At 45.2% G+C, this 26,066-nt stretch overlaps 1 protein-coding gene across 1 annotated transcript; it reads left to right on the plus strand.

The window, feature by feature from the left end:
• The first annotated feature begins 271 nt into the window (after positions 1–271).
• On the plus strand, positions 272–25,477 carry LRP11 (LDL receptor related protein 11). Its single transcript, XM_077350057.1, has 7 exons — positions 272–1,036; positions 2,274–2,431; positions 13,350–13,491; positions 13,994–14,119; positions 14,430–14,651; positions 21,434–21,535; positions 22,856–25,477. The coding sequence occupies exons 1-7, from the start codon at positions 499–501 to the stop codon at positions 23,008–23,010; spliced, it is 1,443 nt and encodes a 480-aa protein (XP_077206172.1). The 5' UTR covers positions 272–498; the 3' UTR covers positions 23,011–25,477.
• Positions 25,478–26,066: the final 589 nt, after the last annotated feature.

Consider the following 26,066-nt stretch of genomic DNA (forward strand, 5'->3'; position numbering starts at 1 on the left):
GTGATGGACGGATCAACAAATCCCACTGCGGAAGTTTCTCTATTCCCGGCGCTTGCTTTGCTCCGGCCAACAGCCATCGTGGGTCTCACCCGCTTGCCTGGCCAGGCTCCCACGGGCGGCCCTCGCCTCCTCCCCGCCCTCGGACTCCCAAAGGAGTCAGCGGCAGCAGCAACGCCCCGCGCAGCGCAGCGCAGCGCCGCGCTCGGAGGCGGGCATTCGGGCGGCCGGGCGGGGCCTCCTCGAGGGCGCGCCCCTTCCGCGTGGGGGCGGAAGCGCGGGGGCGTGGCCGGGGGTGGGAGCTGTCCGGCTGCCGGTGGTGCTGATCGAAGCCGGCTTATTCGTGCGGCGCCCCAGCTGGCGCGGGAGGAGCCATGGCGCGCCCACCGCCGCCTCCCCTGCGACGGCGCTTGTAGCGGCGGCGCCTTCCGCCCGCGCTCGCCGCCCTCTGCTCGCCGCCGCCCTCCTGTGGCTCCCTTCCCCCGGCCTGGGCCTGGCGCCATGGCTGCGCGGGCCCCCGCCGGGTTCCCCGTTCGCCTCCTGCTGCTGCTGCAGCTGCTGCTGCCGCCGCCGCCGGGATCGCGGTCTGCCGAGCTGAGGCCGCCGGCGGGCTCCGGCGTGGAGTCGCTGCTGGAGGAGTTCCGCCGCCAGCTGCAGCAGGAGCAGGACCCGCTGGGCGGCGGGCGCGGCCGCGAGCGGGCGGAGGCGGCGGGACGCTGCCGCGGGGCCGGCGACCTTGCGGGCAGCGGCGGGAGCTTCTTCTCGACCAGGCCCGACGCCATCATCCGCACCAAGGACTCCATCGCCGCCGGCGCCACCTTCCTGGGCTCCCCGGGCTCCGTGGGCGGCCTGAGGCAGTGCCTGGACGCCTGCTGCGCCGAACCGCGCTGCACCCTGGCCGTCCTGCAGCAGCCGCCGCCGTCGCTCCGCTGCTACCTCTTCAACTGCACGTACCGCGGCCGCTCCGTCTGCCTCTTCTCCCCGCAGCGTGGCTACCACAGCTACTCTCTGGAGCCAAGCAGCAGCCCTCCAGGCCTCGGTAAGAAGGCCCTGCCGTCCAGCCGCCCTGTTACTTCATGAGAGAGGGGAGGGTGCTTTGCGGGGGCACGATTTCCTCCTGCCTTGCTTTATGGTCCTGTGTTTAGTTGTAGGTGATGCTTTTGGCACCCTTGGCCTAGGTAACTTCACTGGACCTGTGGCTTTTGCTGACCAGGCGCCCTCCAATGCCCTTTTGAAGGAAGATGGGGAAGTGCTTGTAATGTGCCAGGCCCAATATTATCGGAACACACAAGCTGAACTCGATTTGTCCTTGTCGGTACTTGGATAACAGGAAATCCAGAGGAAGGCAATAGCAATCTACTATCTCTTGCCTTCAAAACCCTGCAGGGTTGCCACAAGTTGGCTGCGACTTGATGGCACTTTCAACCACTAAGGTATATCCAAACTCTGCTGATAAGCCTCAGACCTGACAGGGATTGTCAAACTGCAGCCCTCCAGATGTCCATGGACTACAATTCCCATGAGCCCCTGCCAGCAAACGCTCATGGGAATTGTAGTCTGTGGATGCTCATGGGAATTGTATTCTGTGGACATCTGGAGAGCCGCAGTTTGACTACCCCTGAGGGGACTGCAAGACTAGGAGCTGTGAAAGTGCCTGAATTTAGCTATGAATAGGATTCTTACTTCTGCAAGGTAGCAATTTTGTTTATGGCACAATTAACAGACTATGACTTTAAAAGCTGCAGCCGCCCCGCCCCACGCCATGGTGCTGGCTGGTTCGGGGGCGAGCACCCAACCCTAGTTTGAACCTCTTGTGCTGTTTTTGGAGAAAGTGGGAAAATATGTCTCACAGGTCATGGGCAAATTCTCTCCTCCAGTGTGCTGCACCTTCAATGCTCACAAAAGGATTTCTCTGGAGAATAATATCTGTAATCGTCTAGAATACAGATGTAATATAAAAACAATTTCCAGGCTGCAGCTTTCCTTCCAACATTCTGGAAGGACATACTGGTTCATTTTGCTGCCAGGCTGTTCCTGTAGAGCAGCAAGCCACCGGAACAATACTAAAGGCAGTTGTCTCTCTGAGATGTTCCTTCGCCAGGCTGATACATTCATTACAAGGGATTGTTAAAGTGTTTTGTTACTGGGGAGTTGGCTTTCTTCACTTCAGATGCATGAGGAAAGCCATAAAAGTCTATCAGGAACAAAAACTCTTTGCTATGAACAAATACATATTCTGCTTTCTTTTGATAATGAAATAATCTTACTTTATTTAGAAAATGATGATCCTCCTGTCAGCAAAGCAGGGAAAGACATTGTGCTTCAGTTGCCTGTTGACTGGGTGATTCTGGATGGCCGAGAAAGTTTTGATGACCACGGAATCATTCAGTATGAGTGGACTTTGCTGCAAGGTGCCCCTTCCATTGTTATGAAGGTAAATAAAGTTTTTCATTTCAAGTTCAAGTCAACTTATATTGGTATTGATATCACAGAAATAGATATGATAGCGCAATCAGATGACAGGCAAATGAGAAGGCACTGTGGCCAGATATTTACCTCTGGAAACCAGAAAAGACTGGGAGTGGTATAAAATAATATATAATGTACAACATATTCCAAAGAAATCAATTATAATGTATTAGAACTACTGTTCTAAGTTAAAAGTTCCAAGAACATATTTAATATTTTCATGCTCCTGTCTTCAACTTGCGTAGCAGGGATATTTGAAATGGTTGGATGCTAAATTCTTGAAACTCATCTTCCTGAAAAGTATTTATTTTATGCATAAAATTAAAAACAGACCATGCGTGTCAGGAAAATTCACACTTCTTAAAGAGAGGGAAGATTTGTGGGTTAGAGACTTAACTCAAGGGCTCCATTATATATGTTGTTGTTGTTGTTATGTGCGAAGTCGTGTCCGACCCATCGCGATCCCATGGACCATGATCCTCCAGGCCTTCCTGTCCTCTACCATTCCCCAGAGTCCATTTAAGTTTGCACCTACTGCTTCAGTGACTCCATGCAGCCACCTCATTCTCTGTCGTCCCCTTCTTCTTTTGCCCTCGATCGCTCCCAGCATTAGGCTCTTCTCCAGGGAGTCCTTCCTTCTCATGAGGTGGCCAAAGTATTTGAGTTTCATCTTCAGGATCTGGCCTTCTAAAGAGCAGTCAGGGCTGATCTCCTCTAGGACTGTTCGCCTTGCAGTCCAAGGGACTCGCAAGAGTCTTCTCCAGCACCAGAGTTCAAAAGCCTCAATTCTTTGACGCTCGGCCTTCCTTATGGTCCAACTTTCGCAGCCATACATTGCAACTGGGAATACCATAGCCTTGACAAAACGCACTTTTGTTGGCAGGGTGATGTCTCTGCTTTTTAGGATGCTCTCTAGATTTGCCATAGCTTTCCTCCCCAGGAGGAAGCGTCTTTTAATTTCTTTGCTGCAGTCCCCATCTGCAGTGATCTTGGAGCCCAGGAAAATAAAATCTGTCACTATCTCCATTTCTTCCCCATCTATTTGCCAGGAATTGAGAGGGCTGGATGCCATGATCTTTGTTTTCTTGATGTTGAGTTTCAAGCCAACTTTTGCACTCTCCTCCTTCACCCGCATCAACAGGCTCTTTAGTTCCTCTTCACTTTCTGCCATTAGAATGGCATCATCTGCATATCTGAGGTTGTTGATATTTCTCCCTGCAATCTTGATCCCAATTTGTGACTCCTCTAATCCCGCATTTCTCATGATGTGCTCCGCATACAAGTTAAATAGGCAAGGCGACAGTATACAGCAGGGGTAGTCAAACTGCGGCCCTCCAGATGTCCATGGACTATAATTCCCAGGAGCCCCTGCCAGCGAATGATGGCAGGGGCTCCTGGGAATTGTAGTCCATGGACATCTGGAGGGCCGCAGTTTGACTACCCCTGGTATACAGCCTTGCCGAACTCCTTTCTCAATTTTGAACCAATCAGTGATTCCATGTTCAGTTCTCACTGTTGCTTCTTGACCTGCATATAGGTTTCTCAAGAGACAAATAAGATGCTCTGGTATTCCCATCTCTTTAAGAACTTTTCACAATTTGTTGTTCTCCACACAATCAAAGGCTTTAGCATAGTCAATGAAGCAGAAGTTGATGTTCTTCTGGAACTCCCTAGCTTTCTCCATGATCCAGCGTATGTTGGCAATTTGATCTCTAGTTCCTCTGCCTCTTTGAAATCCTGCCTGTACTTCTGGAAGTTCTCGGTCCACATATTGCTGGAGCCTAGCTTGTAGGATTTTGAGCATAACTTTGCTAGCATGAAAAATGAGTGCAATGGTGCGGTAGTTTGAACATTCTTGGCATTGTCCTTCTTTGGGATTGGAATATAAACTGACCTTTTCCAATCCTGTGGCCATTGTTGAGTTTTCCAAATTTGCTGGCATATTGAGTGTAGCACTTTTACTGCATCGTCCTTTAAGATTTTGAATAGTTCAACTGGAATGCTGTCACCACCACTAGCTTTATTGTTGCTCAGACTTCCTAAGGCCCATTTGACTTCACATTCCAGGATGTCTGGCTCCAGGTCAGTAACTACCCCATTGTGGTAATCAGGGATGTTAAGCTCGCTCTTGTATAGTTCTTCTGTATAATTTTGCCACCTTTGTTTAATCTCTTCTGCTTCTGTGACCATTATATATATTTCATTCAAAACCATTGCATCTCTTAGGTCAGTAAGAAATGATTCGAATTGATTTTGCTATGTGTCTAATTATACAAACTATATAGATTTATTTAGAGAAAGAAGTTCCAAAGAGCTAGTTATTTGCTCAACATAGACAGAGATTCACTGTTCATTGTATACTTCTGTAGTACATACATGGATTTCTTACCAAAACTTATAGGCAAGCGGGGGGGGGGATTCTTAGCCAAGCTGATCTTAAAACCTACTGGATTCTAAGCATCTGCTTGCATTGCAGCATAGAATGCTGGGCTCTGAGGACACAAAAACCCTGCACTGAGAGCACCTAGTCAAACATTCTTGGTTAGACTTTTGTCTGTGATGCCAGCAAAATGCCATTGTGTGTATTTTCACACACTAGCCTAGAAGCCTCATGTTTAAAGCCCTTGTCTCATCCATTAGCAATTCCCAGGTTAGTATCTGTAAAATATAATAACAATGTAATAATAATGAGCTAAACAAAGTAGATCTGTCTAACCAAGAATGAATGGCAATGCACAGATACATAACATTAGGCATCCTTTTTTCTTTTCCTTTGTTTTACTTCTTTGACCAGCAGAGCATTCTATTCACATAATTTTTATCCTTGTGCATCTTGTTTACATTCAAATGCAAAATCAAATCAGGGTTTTTAATTATGGGAATGAGCCATAGAAGATGGCTGGACTTACATGTGCCCTTTCCCATTTCCAGCATTGCTTAACGGAAGACTTCTACATTCCCAACAAACTAAAATATGTTGTTTCATTTAAAGTGGATGAAACAATAAACTACAATTATTTTGCTTGCCTGCAAATTAGGATTTCAAATGGACATCTAATCTTGAGGAATTTCCACACATTAGTAATAATAGCATCAAGCCCTCCCTACCTTTTTGCTGTCTCGCCTTTGTTTGCCTTCTTTTCATACATCTTACCCTCATCTGCTGCTGGAAGAACTGGAAGAGAGCAACGCGCCTTATAAGCGTCGCACTTCCCCCTGTCAATCAATTCAGGTACCCAATCCCCTTTCTTCGCAATGCCCAATAATTTTTTTTTTAATTCATACTTCTCTATTGCAATGCCTGTGCTTGGAATCATAGATGCATCGTGCTTTTGGGACGCAGCCCCTTATGGGATCACAAGTCTTTTGATAAATTAAAAAAATTAATATAGTTCCTGATTGGGAGGGGGGGAGAAAACTTTCAAGAAGCACACTTTGTTGAATAAAATATTTTTTTATTTCTGGCATTGCCTACACATCTGCCTGCCAATTTGTTGCTCCAAGCACATCGCCATTTATAAAAAGAAATTTCTGTGCCCAGAAACAAAGGAGAGAGAGACAGGTGTGAGGGTGGGATGAAGCAAGCGACTTTAGTGCATTTGAACCTCCATATCTTCCTTCTGCTGGTTGCCTGCAGGTTGCTCTCCGGTAGCTAGCGCTCTTTGGGATGGTGAATCCACTTTTTGCGATTCCCAAAGAAGCGCTTTAAATGGAGGATGTAATGAGCTTTCAGCTGGATGTGGGCGATGTCATGTGCTTGAATATTCAGCTTGCAATCAACTGGCATGATGCTACATTTAACCAAATGCTCTTGGTTTAGAATCCTGTGACCATAAAAAAAAAACCCAACTATATTTGTTGTAGGAGGGTAGCTGTGTTGATCTTCAGTACAAAAACTAGATTAAAACCCAGAGTACCTTAGAGGCAAACAAGATTTTTGGGATTTAAGCTTTTAAGAATCAAAGCTGTCAGATATAATTGTTCTGTTTGTTTAATCCAATGTCAGTCTATGTTTTGGTTGAAGCGTTCCCGGCCTGTGGTTGCTGAGCTGTACAGGGCAGGGATTTAAGCTTGAGAGGACTTCTGGGACTTCTTTCCATAATAAGAAAGCTTGATATGTTTCATTATTTTATGCAATCATAACCAATGGCATGCTTCATAGAAGGAGAAAGTCATGAAGCCAGCCACAAAGCTACAGATTGTTCTTGTTGTTTTGTTCGCTTCAGCCAATTTCATTTGCTAGAACCCAGTTAATTACTCTTATATTGAGCCACGGTAATATTACTGGCTCACCTGCTGCATTTTAAGCAGTTACGGACTTTTTGTTGCTGGTTCCCTTGTTAATAAAGCTGTATTGTTTGAACAAGATAAAAGTCAGCTGCCATATTTCTTGCGTCAACTTATTTCAAAAGACGGCAAAGCGCAGTGAAGAAGTGTGCCTTATCAGAGTGCCCCTGCTACTCTGTGGAAAGAAAAGGTCGTGCTTATTGAGGCCAAGTGAAACTTAGCTGAATGTGACATTGCTTGCTGAATGAGCTGCATGACCATGAAGTAATTGAACTCTGTGGCAAGTGGTATTTTGTTACTCGGGAAATTCGTTGTCCAGTTTGATCCAACAGCAGAACAAACAAAATAGTTCCACAACCTATTTGCAACCCGAGCAGGAAAAAGTGAAGCAGTGCAATGCATAACAGGACTGCTCAGAAGTCCATTCATTGAAAGTTATGCCCACTGTTATTTCTTTGTTGCCTTGTAGCCACAAGGTTCCCAATTCAGTACGGAAGGTGGAAATACAGTGGGTCCTCTCACACACACTAAACAATTCACTTTCAAAGCACTTTGCAACTGGGGTTTACTGTGCGAAATGGCAACATCCAATGGCTGCTTATGTGGATTGAAACTGAATTATTTAGCCTGTGTGAAAACGCCCATTGTTATGTTTTTAATTGAAAAGTGAAAATGAGCAAAACTAATTGAATAATATTCAAAAAATAAAATTATTTGCAAAAAAAATGTAATTTTTCTGCATAAAACTATGTAGAGAGAATCTCACCTGAGATTCATAGATCAAAATTCTGTGGGCTATCTTATTTGGTAATATAGTTGTCCTTATTAAAATGCAGGCATATAAATGCACTCCATAGAATTTTGGCTCCATCTGAATGGTACAAGCCCTCCTGTCTTCCTCCTCTACTTCTCCTCCTGTGGCCAAAACAAGGACAGATCAAAAGCCGCAGGGGATTTGTGCAGCAACTTCAGACTAGATCTGCCTAAGGAACAGAAGCAAATTTAACAATACAGCATGGGAGTTTGGTTACCCAAAGGTGGAGGTGTGCCCTTAGACTGCAGTCATTAGCAGAGAAAAAAACAAGCCAGGCAGCAAAAGAATGAGGCCTGGCTCATGTATTCCACCGGGTTAGTGATGAAACAGCATTTGGGAGGACTGACGCTTGGGTGCTAGGCTGTTTTGGTGAGCACCTGGTTATGTCAGGGACACCTTGTATGATTTTCTCCCATTTCTAAAAGCAAGGGTACATAATTTGATTGTACTCTTTCATATGGATAAGAGGGAGAAACTGCAACACATCCTTAATACATGCACAAAATGTCCAAATGAATGTTTGAAATCCTCAGTCATGCAACTTTCTGACCTGCCTGGCTGACAATTTCATTTATCAAATGGTAGATGAACCCACAAGAGGTTCAGCCATATTGGACTTAATACTGACCAACAGGCAAGAGTTGGTGGATGAGGTGAAGGAGGTGGTTACCCTAGGGGGAAGTGACCATGCCCTCATAGAATTCCTTTTGAGGTGGGGGGCAAGGAAGCTTGTAGCCAGATGCGGATGTTGGATTTTTGTAGGGCAAACTTTAATAAACTCAGAGACATGATGAGTGTCATACCATGGACGAGAATGCTGGAAGGGAAGGAAGCATGTGAAGGGTGGGCGCTACTCAAACAAGAGCTATTGCATGCTCAATCCATGACTATCCCAGAAAGACTAAAACACTGCAGGAGCTCTAAGAAGCCTATTTGGATGAACAGAGAACTTCAAGAGGAACTAAGAAAGAAAAGGAAAATGTTCAGGAAATGGAGGGAAGGACAGAGCTCTAAAGAAGAGTACCTACAGGTTACTGTAGATCAGTCATCAGAAAGGCCAAAGCTGAGAGTGAGCTTTGAGAGAGAGCAAACGTTATTCCGATCTTCAAAAAAGGGAGGAAGGATGACCCGGGAAACTACAGACCAGTGAGTCTGACCTCTGTTGTTGGGAAGATAATGGAGGAGATATTAAAGAGAGTGATCTGCAAACATCTGGAGAACAATTTGGTGATCCAAGGAAGTCAGCATGGATTTGTCTCCAACAGGTCCTGTCAGACCAACCTGGTTTCCTTTTTTGACCAAGTAACAGGTTTGCTGGATCGTGGAAATTCGGTTGATGTCGTTTACTTGGATTTTAGTAAAGCTTTTGATAAGGTTCCCCATGATGTTCTGATGGATAAATTGAAGGACTGCAATCTGGACTTTCAGATAGTTAGGTGGATAGGGAATTGGTTAGAGAACCGCACTCAGAGTTGTTGTCAATGGTGTTTCAGCAGACTGGAGAGAGGTGAGTAGCGGGGTACCTCAGGGTTCGGTGCTCGGCCCGGTATTTTTTAACATATTTATTAATGATCTAGATGAGAGGGTGGAGGGACTACTCATCAAGTTTGCAAATGACACCAAATTGGGAGGACTGGCAAATACTCCAGAAGATACAGAGTTCAACGAAATCTGAACACAATGGAAAAATGGGCAAATGAGAACAAGATGTAATTGAATAAAGATATGTGTAAAGTTCTGCACCTGGATCAGAAAAATGAAAAGCATGCCTACTGGATGGGGCATCTAGGTAACAGTGTGGGCCTTTTTGCACGGGGATCTTTGTTGCAAATTGGTCACTGAATGAAAAATCGCCATTTAAAATAGTGGAATTCGTCGTTATGCATACCTGCCTTTGTAGTGGAATCAGTTGCGTTTTTTAGCGTTTCCCACAGGCTTCCGGTCTCGGCAGAAATCGCTAGAAAGGAAGCGCTATTGCCAAGCTCGTCCCGCCCCTGGCCGTCAAGCAGCCAATGGGCAGCCGTTAGCATGCTCCCAAACAGCCCCTTTCCCTTTAAGGAAGGTTTTTTAAAAAAAAAAAAAAACAGACCCATTGTAACGAATCTGGGTAGATTCGTTGCAACGGAGAGACCCATCCAGCTGCCTGGGGTGTTTGAGCTGTCGTTTGATCGTTAACACGCTGCCTCAGAGTGAAAAAAAAAAATCCCCCCCCCTCTCACGGGCCCGATTTTCGGCTGAATGGAATGTGTGAAATGTGTGTGCTTAGTGATTGAAGGGGAGGGACTGAAGCCGGGAAGCCTCTGTTTGAGCTGTCATTTGATCGTGGCCACGCTGCCTCCGAGTAGGAAAAAAAAATCCCCCTCCCCCCCCCCTCATGGGCGCGAAACAGTGTGAAAAATAAAGGGAAAATACTTCAGCAAACGGGCTTCTGCGGGCTTCTTGTGCTTAGTGACTGTAAACAGCTCTGAGGAGGGACTGCAGCCTGGGAAGCCTCACTGGCTAAACGGAGGCTCGCCGGTGTGTTGATCTCCACTCGCTCGGGGGGAAAAAAATGGCGATCGCTTCGCCGGAAGTTTGGAGGACAGGCTCAGGAGGAGGGACTTTGAAGAAACCGCAACAATGTTAACGCACAGGTCTTTATCGCTATTGTTGCAGATTGGTTGCAGGAGTGTATCGCTTTCTGGAGGGTGAATCCACTTTTTGGGATTCCCCTGAAAGCGCTACAACAAAGCGCTTTTTGCGGGTCGGTTTCAGGAGTGTTGCAGATTGTCTACGACGTCGTGGGTTATTCCAAATTAGTAGCGTTTTCAATTAGCAACCATTGTGCTATTTTGAAGCCATGCGAAATGGCCCTGTGTGTGAACGAGACCTTGGGGTACTTGTGGATTGTAAACTAAACATGAGCAGGCAGTGTGATGCAGCGTAAAAAAGGCAAATGCCATTTTGGGCTGTATCAACAGGGGCATCACATCAAAATCACAAGATGTCATAGTCCCATTGTATACGGCACAGGTCAGACCACACCTGGAGTACTGTGTGCAGTTCTGGAGGCCTCACTTCAAGAAAGATGTAGATAAAATTGAAAGGGTACAGAGGAGAGTGACGAGGATGATCTGGGGCCAAGGGATTAAGCCCCTATGAAGATAGGTTGAGGGACTTGGGAATGTTCAGCCTGGAGAAAAGGAGGTTGAGAGGGGACATGATAGCCCTCTTTAAGTATTTGAAAGGTTGTCACTTGGAGGAGGGCAGGATGCTGTTCCCGTTGGCTGCAGAGGAAAGGACATGCGGTAATGGGTTTAAACTACAAGTACAACGATATAGGCTAGATATCAGGAAAAAAATTTTCACAGTCAGAGTAGTTCAGCAGTGGAATAGGCTGCCTAAGGAGGTGGTGAGCTCCCCCTCACTGGCAGTCTTCAAGCAAAGGTTGGATACACACTTTTCTTGGATGGTTTAGGATGCTTTGGGCTGATCCTATGTTGAGCAGGGGGTTGGACTAGATGGCCTGTATGGCCCCTTCCAACTCTATGATTCTATGATTCTACTTCAATAGCACAACAGTATGGTATTCAGACTACAATTTACCCTTTATATCACACTTTAGATTACAATTGCCCTTCCTATCACTGTATGCTTTTTAACTGTATGCATACATTGGTTTTAACTTGCTGGATGTTTTGTCCTTGAGCTCTTGCACTTTTGATAATTGCCTTGAGTTTGCTCAGATAATGCTGGGTATAAATGTTTTAAATAGATCAAATAAAAACATCATTATAGGCAAATGTGAAGGAGACAGAAAAGTTGCCATTAGTTGCAAAGGTATTTTTTTTAAAAAATGAGCAATCAGTGATTATTATGATTGGATATGAGACCTCACTGTTTTTTTTTTTTTGTACTTGGCTACTACTGATACACATTCTCAGTCAAGAAAGAATAAGTTTAAATGAGCCAGTTGCACATAGAATTCCCTCCCTGGGTATGTTCAGCAGGTGCTCTCTTAACAGTTGCCTGATGCCTTTGAGGAAATGACTCACACAAACATTTACTGGAATAAATGTTAGTCTTTAAGGTGCCACATATCTAGCAAAACTCTTCCCCTCCCCCAAGGTTTTAGGGCTGGCTTGTTTGGAGTAGGGTGATCTGATTGCCTTGGGATTTTTCTTTGAACTATTTCTGACACCAAGTTGCTGCTTTAAACTTCCCTTTTCAACTGGTTTTATAGTTTAATGCTGTTGCATGCTGAAAGGGTATCATCTCTACAAGACACAGAGACTGTTTCTGAACAGTGTGACTGTGGTCCAGTGGGGTATATAGTATGTTAGGAGCTCGTGGTATTTCTGAAATATTCCTGTTCTATGGCTGTGTTGCTTGCCACAGGAGTCCTGCCTATAGCAGAACACTGTCCAAAAGCATTGCTATGAATTAGGCTTCCACCCTCACCCCTACCACCTGGGTCTGGCTTTTCCCTTCTCTTGCCTATAGAGCTGCCTTCTTACCATTTTGTTTCTCAGCCACTTGGTGATCTTTTGGGTCCATACAAAGGGTGTAGCTCTGCCTAGCAAATTACGAATGTCCAGCTCATTCCTGCAAATGCATTCCTGGCAGATAAGAAAATGGATTACTAGCATTATACATTTTATTTTATTAGGTGTTTTTCTTCACACAAACATATTATTATTTTGTTGCGAGGTTGGGCTGGTATGTCAGTGCCTCAGACAGTTTCCACATGGAGGGGTAAAACAGGTGTGGCCTCCTGCTTGCAAACGTAAGATGGTAAACCTTGTGTTTGCAGCCCTCCATATGGGAGACTCCTCCCATGTTTTTCCTCTACCCCATGGTAGCTTTTTGCCTCCCAACATGGCTGCAAGGGAAAACAAGATGAACTTTTCCCTCTGCTCCTAGGCAAGTCAATGACTGCAAGCCACCAATCACAGCACAGCAGTTCTCTCGTGGACTGAAATTTTCTTCTCCCCTGAGCCCCGAAATTAATTTTTTTTTTAAAGGCATTTCTGTGCTGCTGTGCGGTAATACCACAACACAGATGCATTTTAAATAAAAATCAACACTGTCACGTTGCTATGGAGAAATGCCAGAATAATACAGCATTCCCCTCCCCCTTTGGCATTTGTGTTCTTTTGGACTTTATGTCTGAATGGATTTCTGAGATGCTGAATATGGTAACTGGAGCCCAAAAAGTCATTTTTTTTGTAAATGGTTGGCTTAAAAACAAAGTGCTCACACCCCTGTATGATGGGGAAAAGGTTGCTTGATTACCTGCACCCCCCCCCTTTCCCAGCTCATTCCCTACCCCCCAGAAAACAGAAATGGGGCTGTGTTTTGTCTGCCTGATGCCAAAAATACCATGGACACTTTGCAGAAGATTTTATTTGACCTTTGACAATGTAGCTTTGCGGTCGTGCTGTAATGTGGATCATGCCATTTAAAAAAATTACTTGGAGTAGCAAATGGAGAGTGGAGGGTGCAGAGACTATCATGCCTTTTCCCTTCCATATGGGTTTGCTTCTGGTTGCTCACTGGTTGCTCACCAATAGGATGCAACATAAAACGTGGTAAATTCACTTTTTGCGATTTCCCTCATTCAGAGGCAAATCTGGGCAAAACTCGAGCCAGTCCTGAGACAGTCATGGGATGCAGGTGACGTCATGTGGAGGGGGCTCTAAAACCCACCAGCAACCAGAGGTTGTCCAGGAGCAGATTCTACATGTGGAAACAGTCTCAGAGATGAATTTGAGCAATGAATATTCTGGTTTCTTTGGATCAGGAACCTCAACCAGGAACCTTGAAGCTCTTTCATTTGCAAGAAGGAACCTACATTTTGCAGCTGACTGTGACTGACACTGTGGGCCAGAGGAGCTCAGATAATGTCTCAGTGACAGTGATTCCAATGGTGCCCTCTTCAATAGGTAAGAAAATATAATTTTGCAAAAGCATGGTATCTGTCAATTGCTCTAAAGGGTTGATGGGGATAAGACAGCCTCTTATTGTGGACATTATTTGTTTGTGAACCCACCAAGTGGGCCATAAGCAGAGATCATGCCATGTTATTCGGCTGAATTTGCTTTTTCTTTTTTACAGAGTACAAAGTTCAGTTTTCACTTGTACAGATTTTGCTTCCTTTTTACAGAAATATGACTCACTCATCAATGTTGCATTATTCTTACAGCAAAAATAATTATGGTCTAGAAAGAGGCTCTGTCACTCATGACGAGGTCAGAAGAGAGTATATTTAAATAGCTTCCCATGTTAATTGTCACTGTTGTGCGTGTGTTATCATGTCTTATTACGGTTGGCTGTGAACTCCCTTGAATTTTTTAGGAAAGACTGGATAAAAATGCTCTAAAAGGCATGAATTAATCTAAATGTCAGTTTGCTGTTTCAGTTCTCTTGTCAATTTGTCCATCCTAGGTTGTATGGGGGTTTGTTCCCGCTACCAGTTCCTCTGCGATGATGGCTGCTGCATTGACATCACATACGCCTGCGATGGAGAGGAGCAGTGTCCTGATGGGTCTGATGAGGTTTTTTGTCAGAAACGTGAGTTTAGATTTAGCTTTTGGGAGAATCCTGAATTTTTTCCAGGTCCAATAGACCTGAGCCAGAAAGAAATTGCTCACCCATAGTATGCCATGCCGAAAATGGGTTTTCCTCCCTGGTGGTGAAAGCAAGGTGCCCCAACCTCTACTCCACAGCACCATTTGTGCTGATAGAAAGGTAGAGCTGTTTGTTTATCTATATGAAGTTTCTTCATGCAGTGCCTCCTGGTTAGACTAAAGCATGTACGGTTTTCTATTGTTAGTAAAAATCCCGTTTTTTCTAAACTAATGATATTGTGTGTTTGCTTCAGTTTCCAGCTATTTAGTGAATTCTGGACAAAAGTCGATAACTCACACAGCCATGAGCTCTAGCCAGCAACATTCCAAGGGACTAATTAAAGATGCTGACAAGGAACTCTCACTAGAAATCACCCAGAAAACTCCTGTAAGCCATCACATATCTGATGCAGACCAGACGAACCAATCACCTTCTCAGGGAACAAAGGGAGCAAAACCTGCTGGGGTTTTGCCAGGTAAGACTGATCACTTGAGAAGACTTGAATCATCCATTGTCCTTAGACTAGAACCTAGATTATCAATCTTGACATAGACTGCAGCATTGCCATTAAACCGCTGCAATGTTAAGATGCGACTTTGCTAATTATTGTAGTGGGTGCGACGGCAGGACAAGGCAGGCACCTTTATTGCATTTGAGCCTCCCTACCCTCCCCCTGCTGGTTCTCTCCCTTAGCTAGCGCTAGATGGATGGATGGATGGTGGTCATACATAACACGGACCAAGGCCTTGAAGGGTTCTGTACATTATAGTTGATACCCTAAATTGCTCCCTGTAACAAATGAGCAGCCAAAGGACCATCTGCAGTAATGTTCATGCTCTGACAAACTAATTTCAAGGCACACAAGGCAAAGGAAGTGAATTCAGAAAATTGTGAATATCTATATGCCTCTTCTCCAGAGAGCTGCTTGGTAACTCATCAAATAAAAAACAATGCAATAACATCATAAAATCAGCAAAATTAAAATTACCACTAGTAAAACTAGCTATAAAAACAAGACAAAACTCACAACCTCCCACTCATTAGCATAGAAGGATATTCATAAAACAGTCCTCAGGACAGAAAGCAGACTAGAAAAACAGCTAGGGGAGGGGGCTGTGGCCCAGTGCTAGAGCACCTGCTTCACATGCAGAAAGTTCAAAGTTCAATCCCCAGCACCTCCCATTAAAAGGGCCATAGGTGATGTTGAATGACTTCTGCCCAAGAACCTGGAAAGCTGCTGCCAGTCTGAGTAAACAATACCAACCTCAATGAGCCAAGCACCTTTATAAGGCAGATTCATGCTCTCAAGAGTTACAGGGGAAAATCTCATGAGTAGGGTTGCCAGGCACTGACATACTGTCAGCAGAGGTGGCGAGGTCCTCCCCGGGAGCTCTCCCTGCAGTTAACCAAACTGAAATAAGTGTCCACCATGATGATATCACCCAGAAGTGATGTTGGCATGTTGGAGACATTGGGATGATGCTCTGGCTTTTTGGAAAGGTCTATGGTAAAAAAAATCAGCATAAACCATAGAGTTTTGCCCAAAGGCCAAAGCATCATGCCCCAACACCCACTCTGTCCTCCTAGCACAGTGTTTTCTTAACCTGGGGGTCAGGACCCCTGTGGGGGTCGAGTGACCCTTTCACAGGGGTTGCGGCAGGGTGAGCAGCTTGGCCGGGGGGGGGGGCACTTGCCACTGTTGCTGCTTCTTCTGCAGGTGCTCGCGCTTGGCCGCCAGCCGCTCCAGCAGTGCCTCCAGCGCGGTGCAGTCTCCTGCCAGGTGCTCCAGGTGGCAGCTCAACAGGACAAGGGGCAGAACTGAACTGAGAAACCAGGGGGGGGAAACCAATTTATATCCAATCATGAACAATGGGGGCCTTTTCGCACGGGGATCTTTGTTGCAAATTGTTTGCGGAATGAAAAATCGCCATTTAAAATAGTGGAATTCGTCGTTATGCATACCTGCCTTTGTAGTGGAATCAGTTGCGTTTTTTAGCGTTTCCCACAGGCTTCCGGTCTCGGCAGAAATCGCTAGAAAGGAAGCGCTATTGCCAAGCTCGTCCCGCCCCTGGCCGTCAAGCAGCCAATGGGCAGCCGTTAGCATGCTCCCAAACAGCCCCTTTCCCTTTAAGAAAGGTTTTTTAAAAAAAAAACAGACCCATAGCAACGAATCTAGGTAGATTCGTTGCAACGGAGAGACCCATCCAGCTGCCTAATGTGAGCTGTCGTTTGATTGTATGATCGTTGGCACGCTGCCTCGAGTGATAAAAAAAAAATCCCCCCCCCCCTCTCACGGGCCCGATTTTCGGCTGAATTAATGTGTAAAAAATAAAGGGACTTTATTTCAGCAAACGGGCTTTTATGTGGTTTGTGCTTAGTGACTAAAGGTGAAGGACTGAAGCCAGGGAAGCCTCTAAACAGAAAGAGGCTCGCTGGTGCGTTTATCCCCGCTCGCTCGGAGAAAAAAAAATGGCGATCGCTTTGCCGGAAGTTTGGAGGAGAGGCTCGGGAGGAGGGACTTTGAAGAACCCGCAACAATGGTAATGCACAGGTCTTTAGCGCTATTGTTGCAGATTGGTTGCAGGAGTGTATCGCTATCCGGAGGGTGAATCCACTTTTCTGGATTCCCCTGAAAGCGCTACAACGAAGCGCTTTTTGCGGGTCGGTTTCAGGATTGTTGCAGATTGTCTACGACGTCGTGGGTTATGGCAAATTAGTAGCGTTTCCAATTAGCAACCATTGTGCTATTTTGAAGCCGTGCGAAATGGCCCTGGATCTTCACACCATCGGTCAGTTTCGGTTTAATTTCTGTGAAAAAAGACTTGCATAATATTATGGTTGGGGGTCACCACAACATGAGGAACTGTATTAAAGGATTGCGACATTAGGAAGGTTGAGAACCACTGTCCTAGCATGCTCTCTTTTTACAGATAGTCATTTTCTTAAAGCATGAGTGTCCTACATGTGGCACACGCCAAATGCATCTTGCCTGACCCAGGGTGCAGACCACCTGAGATTTTAAACAACAAAAAGTTTGATCTGTAGTTCCACTACAATTAAGTTAGGAAACCAGGGCATTGTGAAGAATTGCTGACAAAAGACAATTAGCTTGGAGTAAAACCTCCAATGTGCTTTACTTATATTTGGGGCACATCCAGTACTTGTACACCAGAATCTCTTGACTGGGATTATGTTACCAAGTGGGAGTTGTTTGGGGGTAGATGCACTACACATACTCACTACTGGAAAAACCTGGACATATCTGTCCATAGGTAGGATATTTATAATCACTGAGACACATTTATCACTCCTATTTTCATGTGGAATGGACTGATCTCCAGTGATGACTGTCCAAGCCAACAAGAAGAACAGATGGTTCTTATATGCCACTTTTCTCTACCCGAAGGAGTCTCAAAGTGGCTTACATTCACCTTCCCTTCCCTTCCCCCACAACAGACACCCTGTGAGGTGGGTGAAGCCGACAGAGCCCTGATATCACTGCTCGCTCAGAAGAACAGCTTTATCAGTGCAGTAGCGAGACAAGGTCACCCAGCTGGTTGTATGTGGGGGAGTGCAGAATCAAACCTGGCTCACCTGATTAGAAGTCCACACTCCTAACCACTACACCAAGCTGGCTCCCTCTTTGGTTTTATTGTCATAATATTTTTTGTAAAATGTTCCTTAACACATGTGCATTTGAGGATGGAATTGCATGATGTGTTCAGCACAGGACTGCTGCCATAGTTGTACATGTGTCAAGTTCCTCATCTTTTTCTAACCTGTTACACATAAGAATGGGCATGAACTAGAAAAATTCAGTTTGGTTCGAGGTTCATGGCATGTCCTGTTTGTGACCTACAGACCTTCACACACTTTTAGCTGCCTCATGAATGGATTTGGCTTGTGAAGTGATAGGATCCCTTCCCCCACCCCCGCTATGCTAGAAGCATCAAACTTGCTGGAGATTTTTGGCTGACTCTCCTTTCCCTACCCTCCAAATTTGGTGAGGAGATGCCCCAAGGAAAGTGCTTTCTAGGGAAATGGCAACCTCTCATTTCCCCAGAAAATATTTTCATGGGAGCACCTTCTTTGAGACCACTGCAGATTGGGCCCTGTAAATACAGTCTTCCCTAAACATAGAGGGCAGGTAGAGAAGAGTCAGCCAGACATCCCTTGTGAGTTTGGTGTCTCTAGCTTACACAGAATTCATCTTATATACTCCTGAACTTGTTTGTCAGAATGTCTGCAACTGTTGTTTTGACAGGTTCAGGTATGTATAGAATTGATCCTGTGCAAGCTAGAGATGTCAAAGTCACAGGACACCTCCCCAAGATGCCCCTCTACATACCTTCCAAATTGTTGCTTTGAAGTTCTGTAAACATTTTAATTGAGCAAAGACAGTCTGTCTGGAAATGTCTCTGTTCACAAACCAGCACAAACCTCCAGGAAAGCTGGGAAGTTCATGCCTGGTGACCTGCCATAAACTTGACTTCACAAAGGCCAAACCATCCAGAATTCATCATGAACTTTCATTTGTGTGCTGGTTCAGACTCATCCCTAGGTACACTACTTATCCCATGTCCTAACATCATCCCATTTTGCGTTCTTGCTGCCAGTGGACAATGAGGTGATGTGAGAGCAAAGTAAGTAATTACCTATGTTGGGGAGGTAACAGAAGAGGAGGAAAGCTTGGCACAGGGAAGTCATTTTTGGTGGGAGTTGTGAGTCAGATGAAGCCTGTAGTTTTAGCCTTAAAGCAGCCTGTGATACTTTGCTTTCTTTTGAGTCGCTATTATAGAGGTAGAGACTGAGAACATAGCATAGACTGCTTGTGAAGCAGGACCTGTTTGGTGTTGTTCACTATTAGTGTGAATGTTTAGAGGAATGTTATATCAATTTTAAAAGCTTTCTGGAATCTTTAAACCACTCAGGGAGTGGTATGCATATATGGTTAAGGGCTAAGTGGCCAGAGAGTGTGCGTGGCCAGTCCGGGTGAGGGCCCAATTGGGACGTGCAAAACACGTCTCAATTGGGCCCTCACCTGGACTGGCCACACCCACTTTCCACCCACCCAGTCGGCCAGGAGCTCTCTGCCGCCATTGACAGCAGTTTACCACAGACGCTCCCCAGGACACATGTAAGTGCCCTGGGGGGGGGGGGAAAGAGAGGGGGTTCCCTTCCCTGTAAGCCCATGGAGCGTGTGCGTTCTGTGAGCCCCGGAGAAGCTTCCCCAGCCCCGGAATGGCTTCCCCAGCCCCGTGGAGCACACACGACACCTCCCTGGGGTGGGGGAAGGATGGCTTCCCGCCGGCTGCTGAAGAAGCCACAGAGCTGCCTGGGGTGGGCAGGAAGGAAGGGGAGAAGGGGGAGGGGGCGAGGAAGCCTTCCCCCGGGCCGCACAACATACCTGCAGTCTTGCTGAAGCCGCGGCTGTGCTTCGTGGCCCGGGGAAAGGCCGTGCAGGTGACTGGAGGGAGGGGGGCTCCCCGGGCCACCAAGCAGATGGCTGTGCTTCATGGCCCGGGGGGAAGCCGCGGGGGGGGGGGCTTTGAAAGCCCATTCTGACGAACAGGCTTTTAATCTAGTAAGGAAATATTTTATGCATATAGATGCATATTATAGTTGTGCTATCTTTCATCCAACATCCAAGACAATACACACTTTTTGAAATGGAAGTGGCTTCTGAGGTAATTCGGCAGTAAACATTTTGCTGTGTTCATTCTGTCCATACGTGTCAAGTGAAGCTTGGGTGCTTCTAAATGGAAACTTGCCTAAATTAAGCCATCTGCAGGGACTCAGACTCAGAAAACCTTTATTGGCATACAGCATCTGCAGGGATATAATCATGTAATTTCTGATAGGAATGTCTCCACCTAAAGTATTTCTGTACAACAACTGAGAAAAGAACTGAGCTTTCCCATAATCATGCCATCTAAATGTGAACACACATACCCTTAATTTTAACTACCAATTGTGATAATTTTACACTCAGATCTGTCTGCGAACTCTATTGCATTGTAACAGTTTGTTTACAGCATTTTGTTGGCTCCACAAATTAACTGGCAAACAGTGCAGCAGTAGCTGTTGTTGACGCCCCAGCAATGGCAATCTGTTTCTTGCAGCCAAGATCTCTGCCAGTGAGCAGAGCCAGCTTGGTGTAGTGGTTAAAAGGGGAAGCATCTAATCTAGAGAAATAGGGTTGATTCTCCCATCTACATGCCACCGGCTGAGGGACCTTGGACCAGTTCAAATTCTCAGAGCTCTCTCAGCCTCACCTACTCACAGGATGTCTTTTGTGGGGAGACGATGGGAAGGCGACTGTAAGGTGCTCTGACACACCTTCAGGTAGTAAAAAGCAAGGCAAACACACAAAAAAACAGATTTTCTTCTTAAAAGGAATCTTATAAACCACTGCATTTGTAGGTACCTTCAGCTGGTGCTGCATTGAAATTACCTTTTAGTTGAAAAAATATAAACAGGACAAACACACTATCATATTTTGCTTTTGAGAAGTTTGTGCATGTGAATGGGCTTAGAGTGGTATAACTGTCTTTAGGAATGGGCAGGAACTCCTTTGCCTGGTCCTATCTGGCCTTGGGGTCATCTTATTTTTCCAGCTGTGTTCTTTAACATGTTGGCATTCCCAGGTTTTGTTCATTAACTTTGTTTTTGCTTTGTCTTGTTTTATGGCTAACATGTCTAATTGTCTAATTACTTTGTTATGTCACAGTTAGACCACTAATATAAACCCAATTCCAGAATTTCTTTCACCACCACTCCCTTTCTAAAATACAGTGGGCTTCAAGACCAGTTTCTTTTTTTCTGGAGAGCCAGCATGGTATAGTGGTTAAGAGGTGGCAGGCTCTAATCTGGAAAACTGAGTTTGATTCCCCACTCCTTCTCCATATGCATCCAGCTGGGTGACCTTGGGCTAGTCACAGTTCTCTTAGAGCTGTTCTCACAGAGTCCTTCTCTCAACCCACCTACCACAGAGGGGGTCTGTTTTGAGAAGAGGAAGGGAAAGTGGTTGTAAGCTGCTTTGGGACTCCTTCAAGTAGTGACTCCTTTGGGACTCCTCCAAGCAGGATATTATAGACCAACTCTTCCTCTAATTGCTTTTTGGAAAAGTATCTAGCTTTGAATGTAATGTGTACTTTCATTACTGATATCACGCAGAAAATGAAAAGATTTGATGCAGTGAAAATTATTTTCAAGTTATTGAGCTAAGATAATCAATATGGGTGATTTGTTTTTCAGTCTCTAGAACCTCAGGGAAAGGTACAGATGCTAAGAATGAAAATGACATTGTGGTCCTAAAGGGCACTCAAACTGGAAAGAGCCACCCGGCTCCAGAAACAGGTAAGGGTGTTGTGTTTTTTTAACCACTTACACAGAGTTGGATTGATGAACGAGACTTTCCGCAACTGAAAAATGTAGCCGGAGACCCCCTGAATGCAGGCGGCATATTCCAGCCCCTGCACATGGCTCCATACCACTGGGTGTTGACTCCGGGCACTGCCGCGGCAGGCTGCGTTGGCGGTGTGGAGGCTGCACTTGGCTTAAGAGGTGCTTGGGGAGGGAAGGAGTCCAGGATGGCTGTGGAATGGCATGGAATGTCTGAGCAGCAGGGCTTGGGGGGGAAATAGAGAAGAAGGGACAGGGGTCTGAGAACCAAGGAGGAAGGGAATGATGCACTTAGTTAAAAACCACTAAAGAGAGACTTAATGCTGTTTGAAATGACAGGGCGGAATCTGCCTCCCTCACCATGCCGTCTGCTGGTTGGCTGTAGGTGGGGCTTTAACAAACATGGCAATGTATTTACATAGGTCCGAATATGCACTGCTACATGTAAGTTTCAAGTTTTAAAAGGGCTAGACCATCAAACCTCCAATTGGCCCCATTGATTGGCAGGCCAAGGAGCGGTGAGTGAAAGAGTGTGTTGCTCTCTGTCTTGCTTTTTGCATAGTATGTGAGAAGGGAAAAACACGAGACAAGGCAGCAGGAAGGTTTTAAAGTATGGAGAGGAAAAATAGCATGATTTAATATCATGCTATTGCAGGTAGGAGGCATCTCACCATTTTGACCTCTGTGCGGAAATCCCCTTAATTAAACAGGGCATTGGAAAAGCTACCTTTCTGTTACTAAAATCCCGAGGTCTAACTAGTGGAGGTGATGTGAGATGAGTGATGCAGTTTACCTAAGGTTCAGATATTTTGAACTGTTGTAAGAATTATGACAATAGATTATACAAAAATGCCTTGGCTCTTTTGTGTGCATTAAAAAAACCTGCCTTGTTTGTGCCCTCCCCCCAGCCCATTTCAAACTGGAAAAATGGCACTGGGTGGAAGCTTAAGACCCTTATGTCTGAATCCAAATCAGATTTGCCTGGGGATTTAGTTCTCTGCACAGAATTCTCAGAACACGTCTATCCACCCACTCTGTGGACTTTGTAACATGAAAACAGGCCTCCTTACCTGGAAGGCATTTGACAAGATGTGGAACTGCTTTCTGCAAAGTGAGCATCTTCCTCTGATAACCTGCTGTTCTTTGCAACAACATTTGGGGCAACATTTCATATCGGAGAGGACTGGAGAGCCCATTGTTTGAATGTGGTTAGCTTTGCTTTCTCGTTTTCTTGTGTAGTTCCGCTATTGACAGCCCTTTGGCCTCTTTTTCTAGGTGCTGTTCTCCCGCTGGCCTTAGGGTTAGCCATCACCGCTTTGCTGCTGTTCATGGTCGCTTGCCGATTGCACTTGGTGAGACAGAAACTGAAGAAAGCTCGGCCCATCATGTCCGAGGAATCAGATTACCTCATAAATGGGATGTATCTCTAAAGCAGGATTCCGATTGCTTCCTTTCCTTCCTCAAGCTTTCCCCAAACAGTGTGCCTCTTGCATTAAAAAACAAACAACCTCATGTTTAAAAGCTACCACCGTCAAAACAGTGATTTTAAGAACTATGGTAGAATAGATGGGTACAGCAGAGCTTCCTCTGCCATAGCTGTAGAGCTATCTTATGCTTGATGAAGGAGGCAAGTCTGTCATGCTATGTTCTGTGTTGGTTGCAATCCCAGAGAAACACTTTACTGCCATATTTCAGGTGTGCCATGTGGCACTGATGGAGCCAGCTTTGTGGTGATGTGCCTGTAGGACTGGTTACAAATATGTTGCTCTCAGACCAGCTTGGAGGTATGAGACAGCAACCTTGCTGCACCACTTCTGGTTACAGCATTCCTTACTGGCAGGGCATGGCTGAACCATTTTTATGGTAGCCTGAATTCTCACGTGATGCCAATGTGATGCCACAGGTCAGGACATTTTGCAGTGATGCAGAAATCATACCAGATCCTAATTATTCCTATTTCGGAGTATTTCCTTACAGGATCAGTTATGTGAGGAATGACAAAGTTAGCTCATAGAAAAGGTATCTTATGTAAATCAGTTCTATGTAATTTTTTAACAAATCACCATTTCTGAATCTGAATAGGTTCAATTATAAACATGTTTCCCTTGAGTTTTGTTGCACTTGAGAGACACAGCAGACACTTCAGGCTTGGAGCTCCCTTGTCGCCCTGCCGTACACTATACACCCAAAAGTAATCCAGAGTTATAGTGAATTAGGAATAGGAATGAGACACAATTGTGTAGTTGTGTTACAAGGCCTGTCATGTGATTCTCAGTGGCCTCATTGCATAACAGGGCTTCATGTCCATGTTCTAAAAACATCTTCTCATTCTCACTTTAACAAAAGGTGACAGTTCCATCATCCTGCTCTGGACAGTGTGCTGTACTTAGCAGACTACCTTGGACCTACCCAAGAGCTTGTGCTGGATATGCTCCCATCTAAGGCTAGGGTTGTCCACTCCCTGCAGAAAAAGGTATCCTATCCCTTTAAGAGAAGCTTAATGGAGTAGCAGTTACTGAGCAGTGTTATTTATCCTCATGCCATGAAAAAATGCAGCTGTCCATTCCCACATATTAAGCCTTTATTAAAGGGACAGGGCATTGTTCTCCAGATTCATTGGCAGCCTTGTCTGGAGTTCCAGCCCCCTTATTTTTCTCCCATCCCTATATTTTTCATGACACAGCAGTAGCAGATGTTAGAAGCTAGCCGTCATTAGGGACTGAATTTACCCTTGTAAAAGTCCACAGAACTCCCTGGTTCGGATTTTTTTCCTAGTTCAACGATCTACACATTTTTTTTCCTAGTTCAACGATCTACACAAGTTATTTATGGAACATCAGCAGCATGAAAGAGGGGGGGGAAAAAACCCTAGCTTCAAAGCCCTTTCCTAAGAACGGGCCTTGAAAAGGTTCCATTCCCTGGTCCTGGCCAGGCAGTTTAAGGTGGCTTTGGGCTGCAGCCGGATCAAGTGGGGCAGGTGGGGCTGGCCAGCTCATTAGCAGGCCTGGGATAAAGCTCCTTAGCAGGCAGTCAGCAGGCCGGGAGGCCCTCATTAGCAGGTCCAGCCTAGCAGGCCAAGAGGCCCTCGTTAGCAGGCCCTCCACCACGACCCTTTGCCAAGGGGCATCTCCCCTTACCTGCTGCTGGCTCCAGGCACTGAGGTGTCAGAGAGCAAAGAGGCTAGAGTCCAGGGATGGAAGGCAGGAGCTGCAGGGGCAGGGCCAATCAGGGTGCAGGGCCAATCAGGGTGCAGTCAGCTTTGCTAGCTGCACCCTGATTGGCCCTATTCCAACTTGGACAGCTGGACAAATTCCACACCCTAGGCTGTTTCACAAATATATAGAGGAACCATGGATAAGGAGATATATATATATATATATATATATATATATATATATATATATATATATATATATATATATATATATATATATATGTAAACCCATTGAAGTGTCAATCTTAACCAAGTTGCAAAATTAATTCTGACAACTTAGCCCTAATACTGCTAACTGTTGCTTCTGCCCATGGGTTTTCCATAGAACACTGAGAAAAACACTGCCTATTTCCACAGAGTTCCAGTGTTTCTTGCTAACTTAACTTTCACTTGATTTTGCAAGCTTCCTGAGCTTCAGTAGTGGTGCCAATTAAAATTCAACGTACAATTGAACCATAAGATGTGTTATACTGTAAAGTGGCGTCCTGTTGTCTTCGTTAAAGTATGTGAACTCTCCTCTTTAACCAACTGTGCATATGTTACAGACCTGCTACCAATCAGTGCAGCAAAGGCATACAATTTTTGATGTCTTTCTTATCAAAATCCTATCACAGACAACTCACATTACTAATGTCCCTGCCTGATTATGTAAAATAAGAGATAATAAACTTATTTTATTCTTAGTAACTTGCAGTGTCTATTTTCAGTAAAACTAACAATCCACACAGTGATCATCAGGAAATAAGAAGGAACAGAGCTCAGCACTGTAGCAAAATCAGCCATTACATGGAGCCTTGCTCACTGAGATGGTAAACTTGACATGAGCTATTTCACTTCAGATTGCAGGTGAGGGCTCCCGTGATAGACTATTCCCCACTCCAAAAAAATGTTCCATGTAAAAAAGTAGCATGTCAGAGAGAAGGCTAGGCTCAAACACTTCTTCCTAACATTTGATTCCTGTGTACATATTTAAATGGAGAAACAGTAATTTAGATGATTCCTCTTATCGGAGGTGCTGCTTTCCATGCTAAAGTTTAGTGCTTCAGTGAAAACTAGATTTTTATGTGGTCTGAAAGTTATATATTGCTTACAACTTTGTATTTGTTTTTTTAATGTTCTCTAATACTATAGTAGAGTGCAATAAAGCGATTATGACAATTTACAGGGTACGCTTACAACTACATGTGGCTTATGACTGTGCGCTTGTCTTTTCTTCCATTTCCCAAAGTGCAGTGTACCCATCTACTTCAAACAATGACACACAATTCACTG

The sequence above is a fragment of the Paroedura picta genome, chromosome 1 (genome assembly GCF_049243985.1).
Source record: "Paroedura picta isolate Pp20150507F chromosome 1, Ppicta_v3.0, whole genome shotgun sequence".
NCBI lineage: Eukaryota > Metazoa > Chordata > Lepidosauria > Squamata > Gekkonidae > Paroedura > Paroedura picta.

What these genes read in the sequence shown, in the direction of transcription:
- LRP11 (XM_077350057.1), top strand. Translation starts at nt 499, where the DNA reads ATGGCTGCGCGGGCCCCCGCCGGGTTCCCCGTTCGCCTCCTGCTGCTG. An exon ending in TGAGGTTTTTTGTCAGAAAC is followed by an intron (nt 14,120 to 14,429) that starts GTGAGTTTAGAT and finishes TGTTTGCTTCAG; the next exon opens with TTTCCAGCTATTTAGTGAAT. An exon ending in ACCTGCTGGGGTTTTGCCAG is followed by an intron (nt 14,652 to 21,433) that starts GTAAGACTGATC and finishes TTTGTTTTTCAG; the next exon opens with TCTCTAGAACCTCAGGGAAA.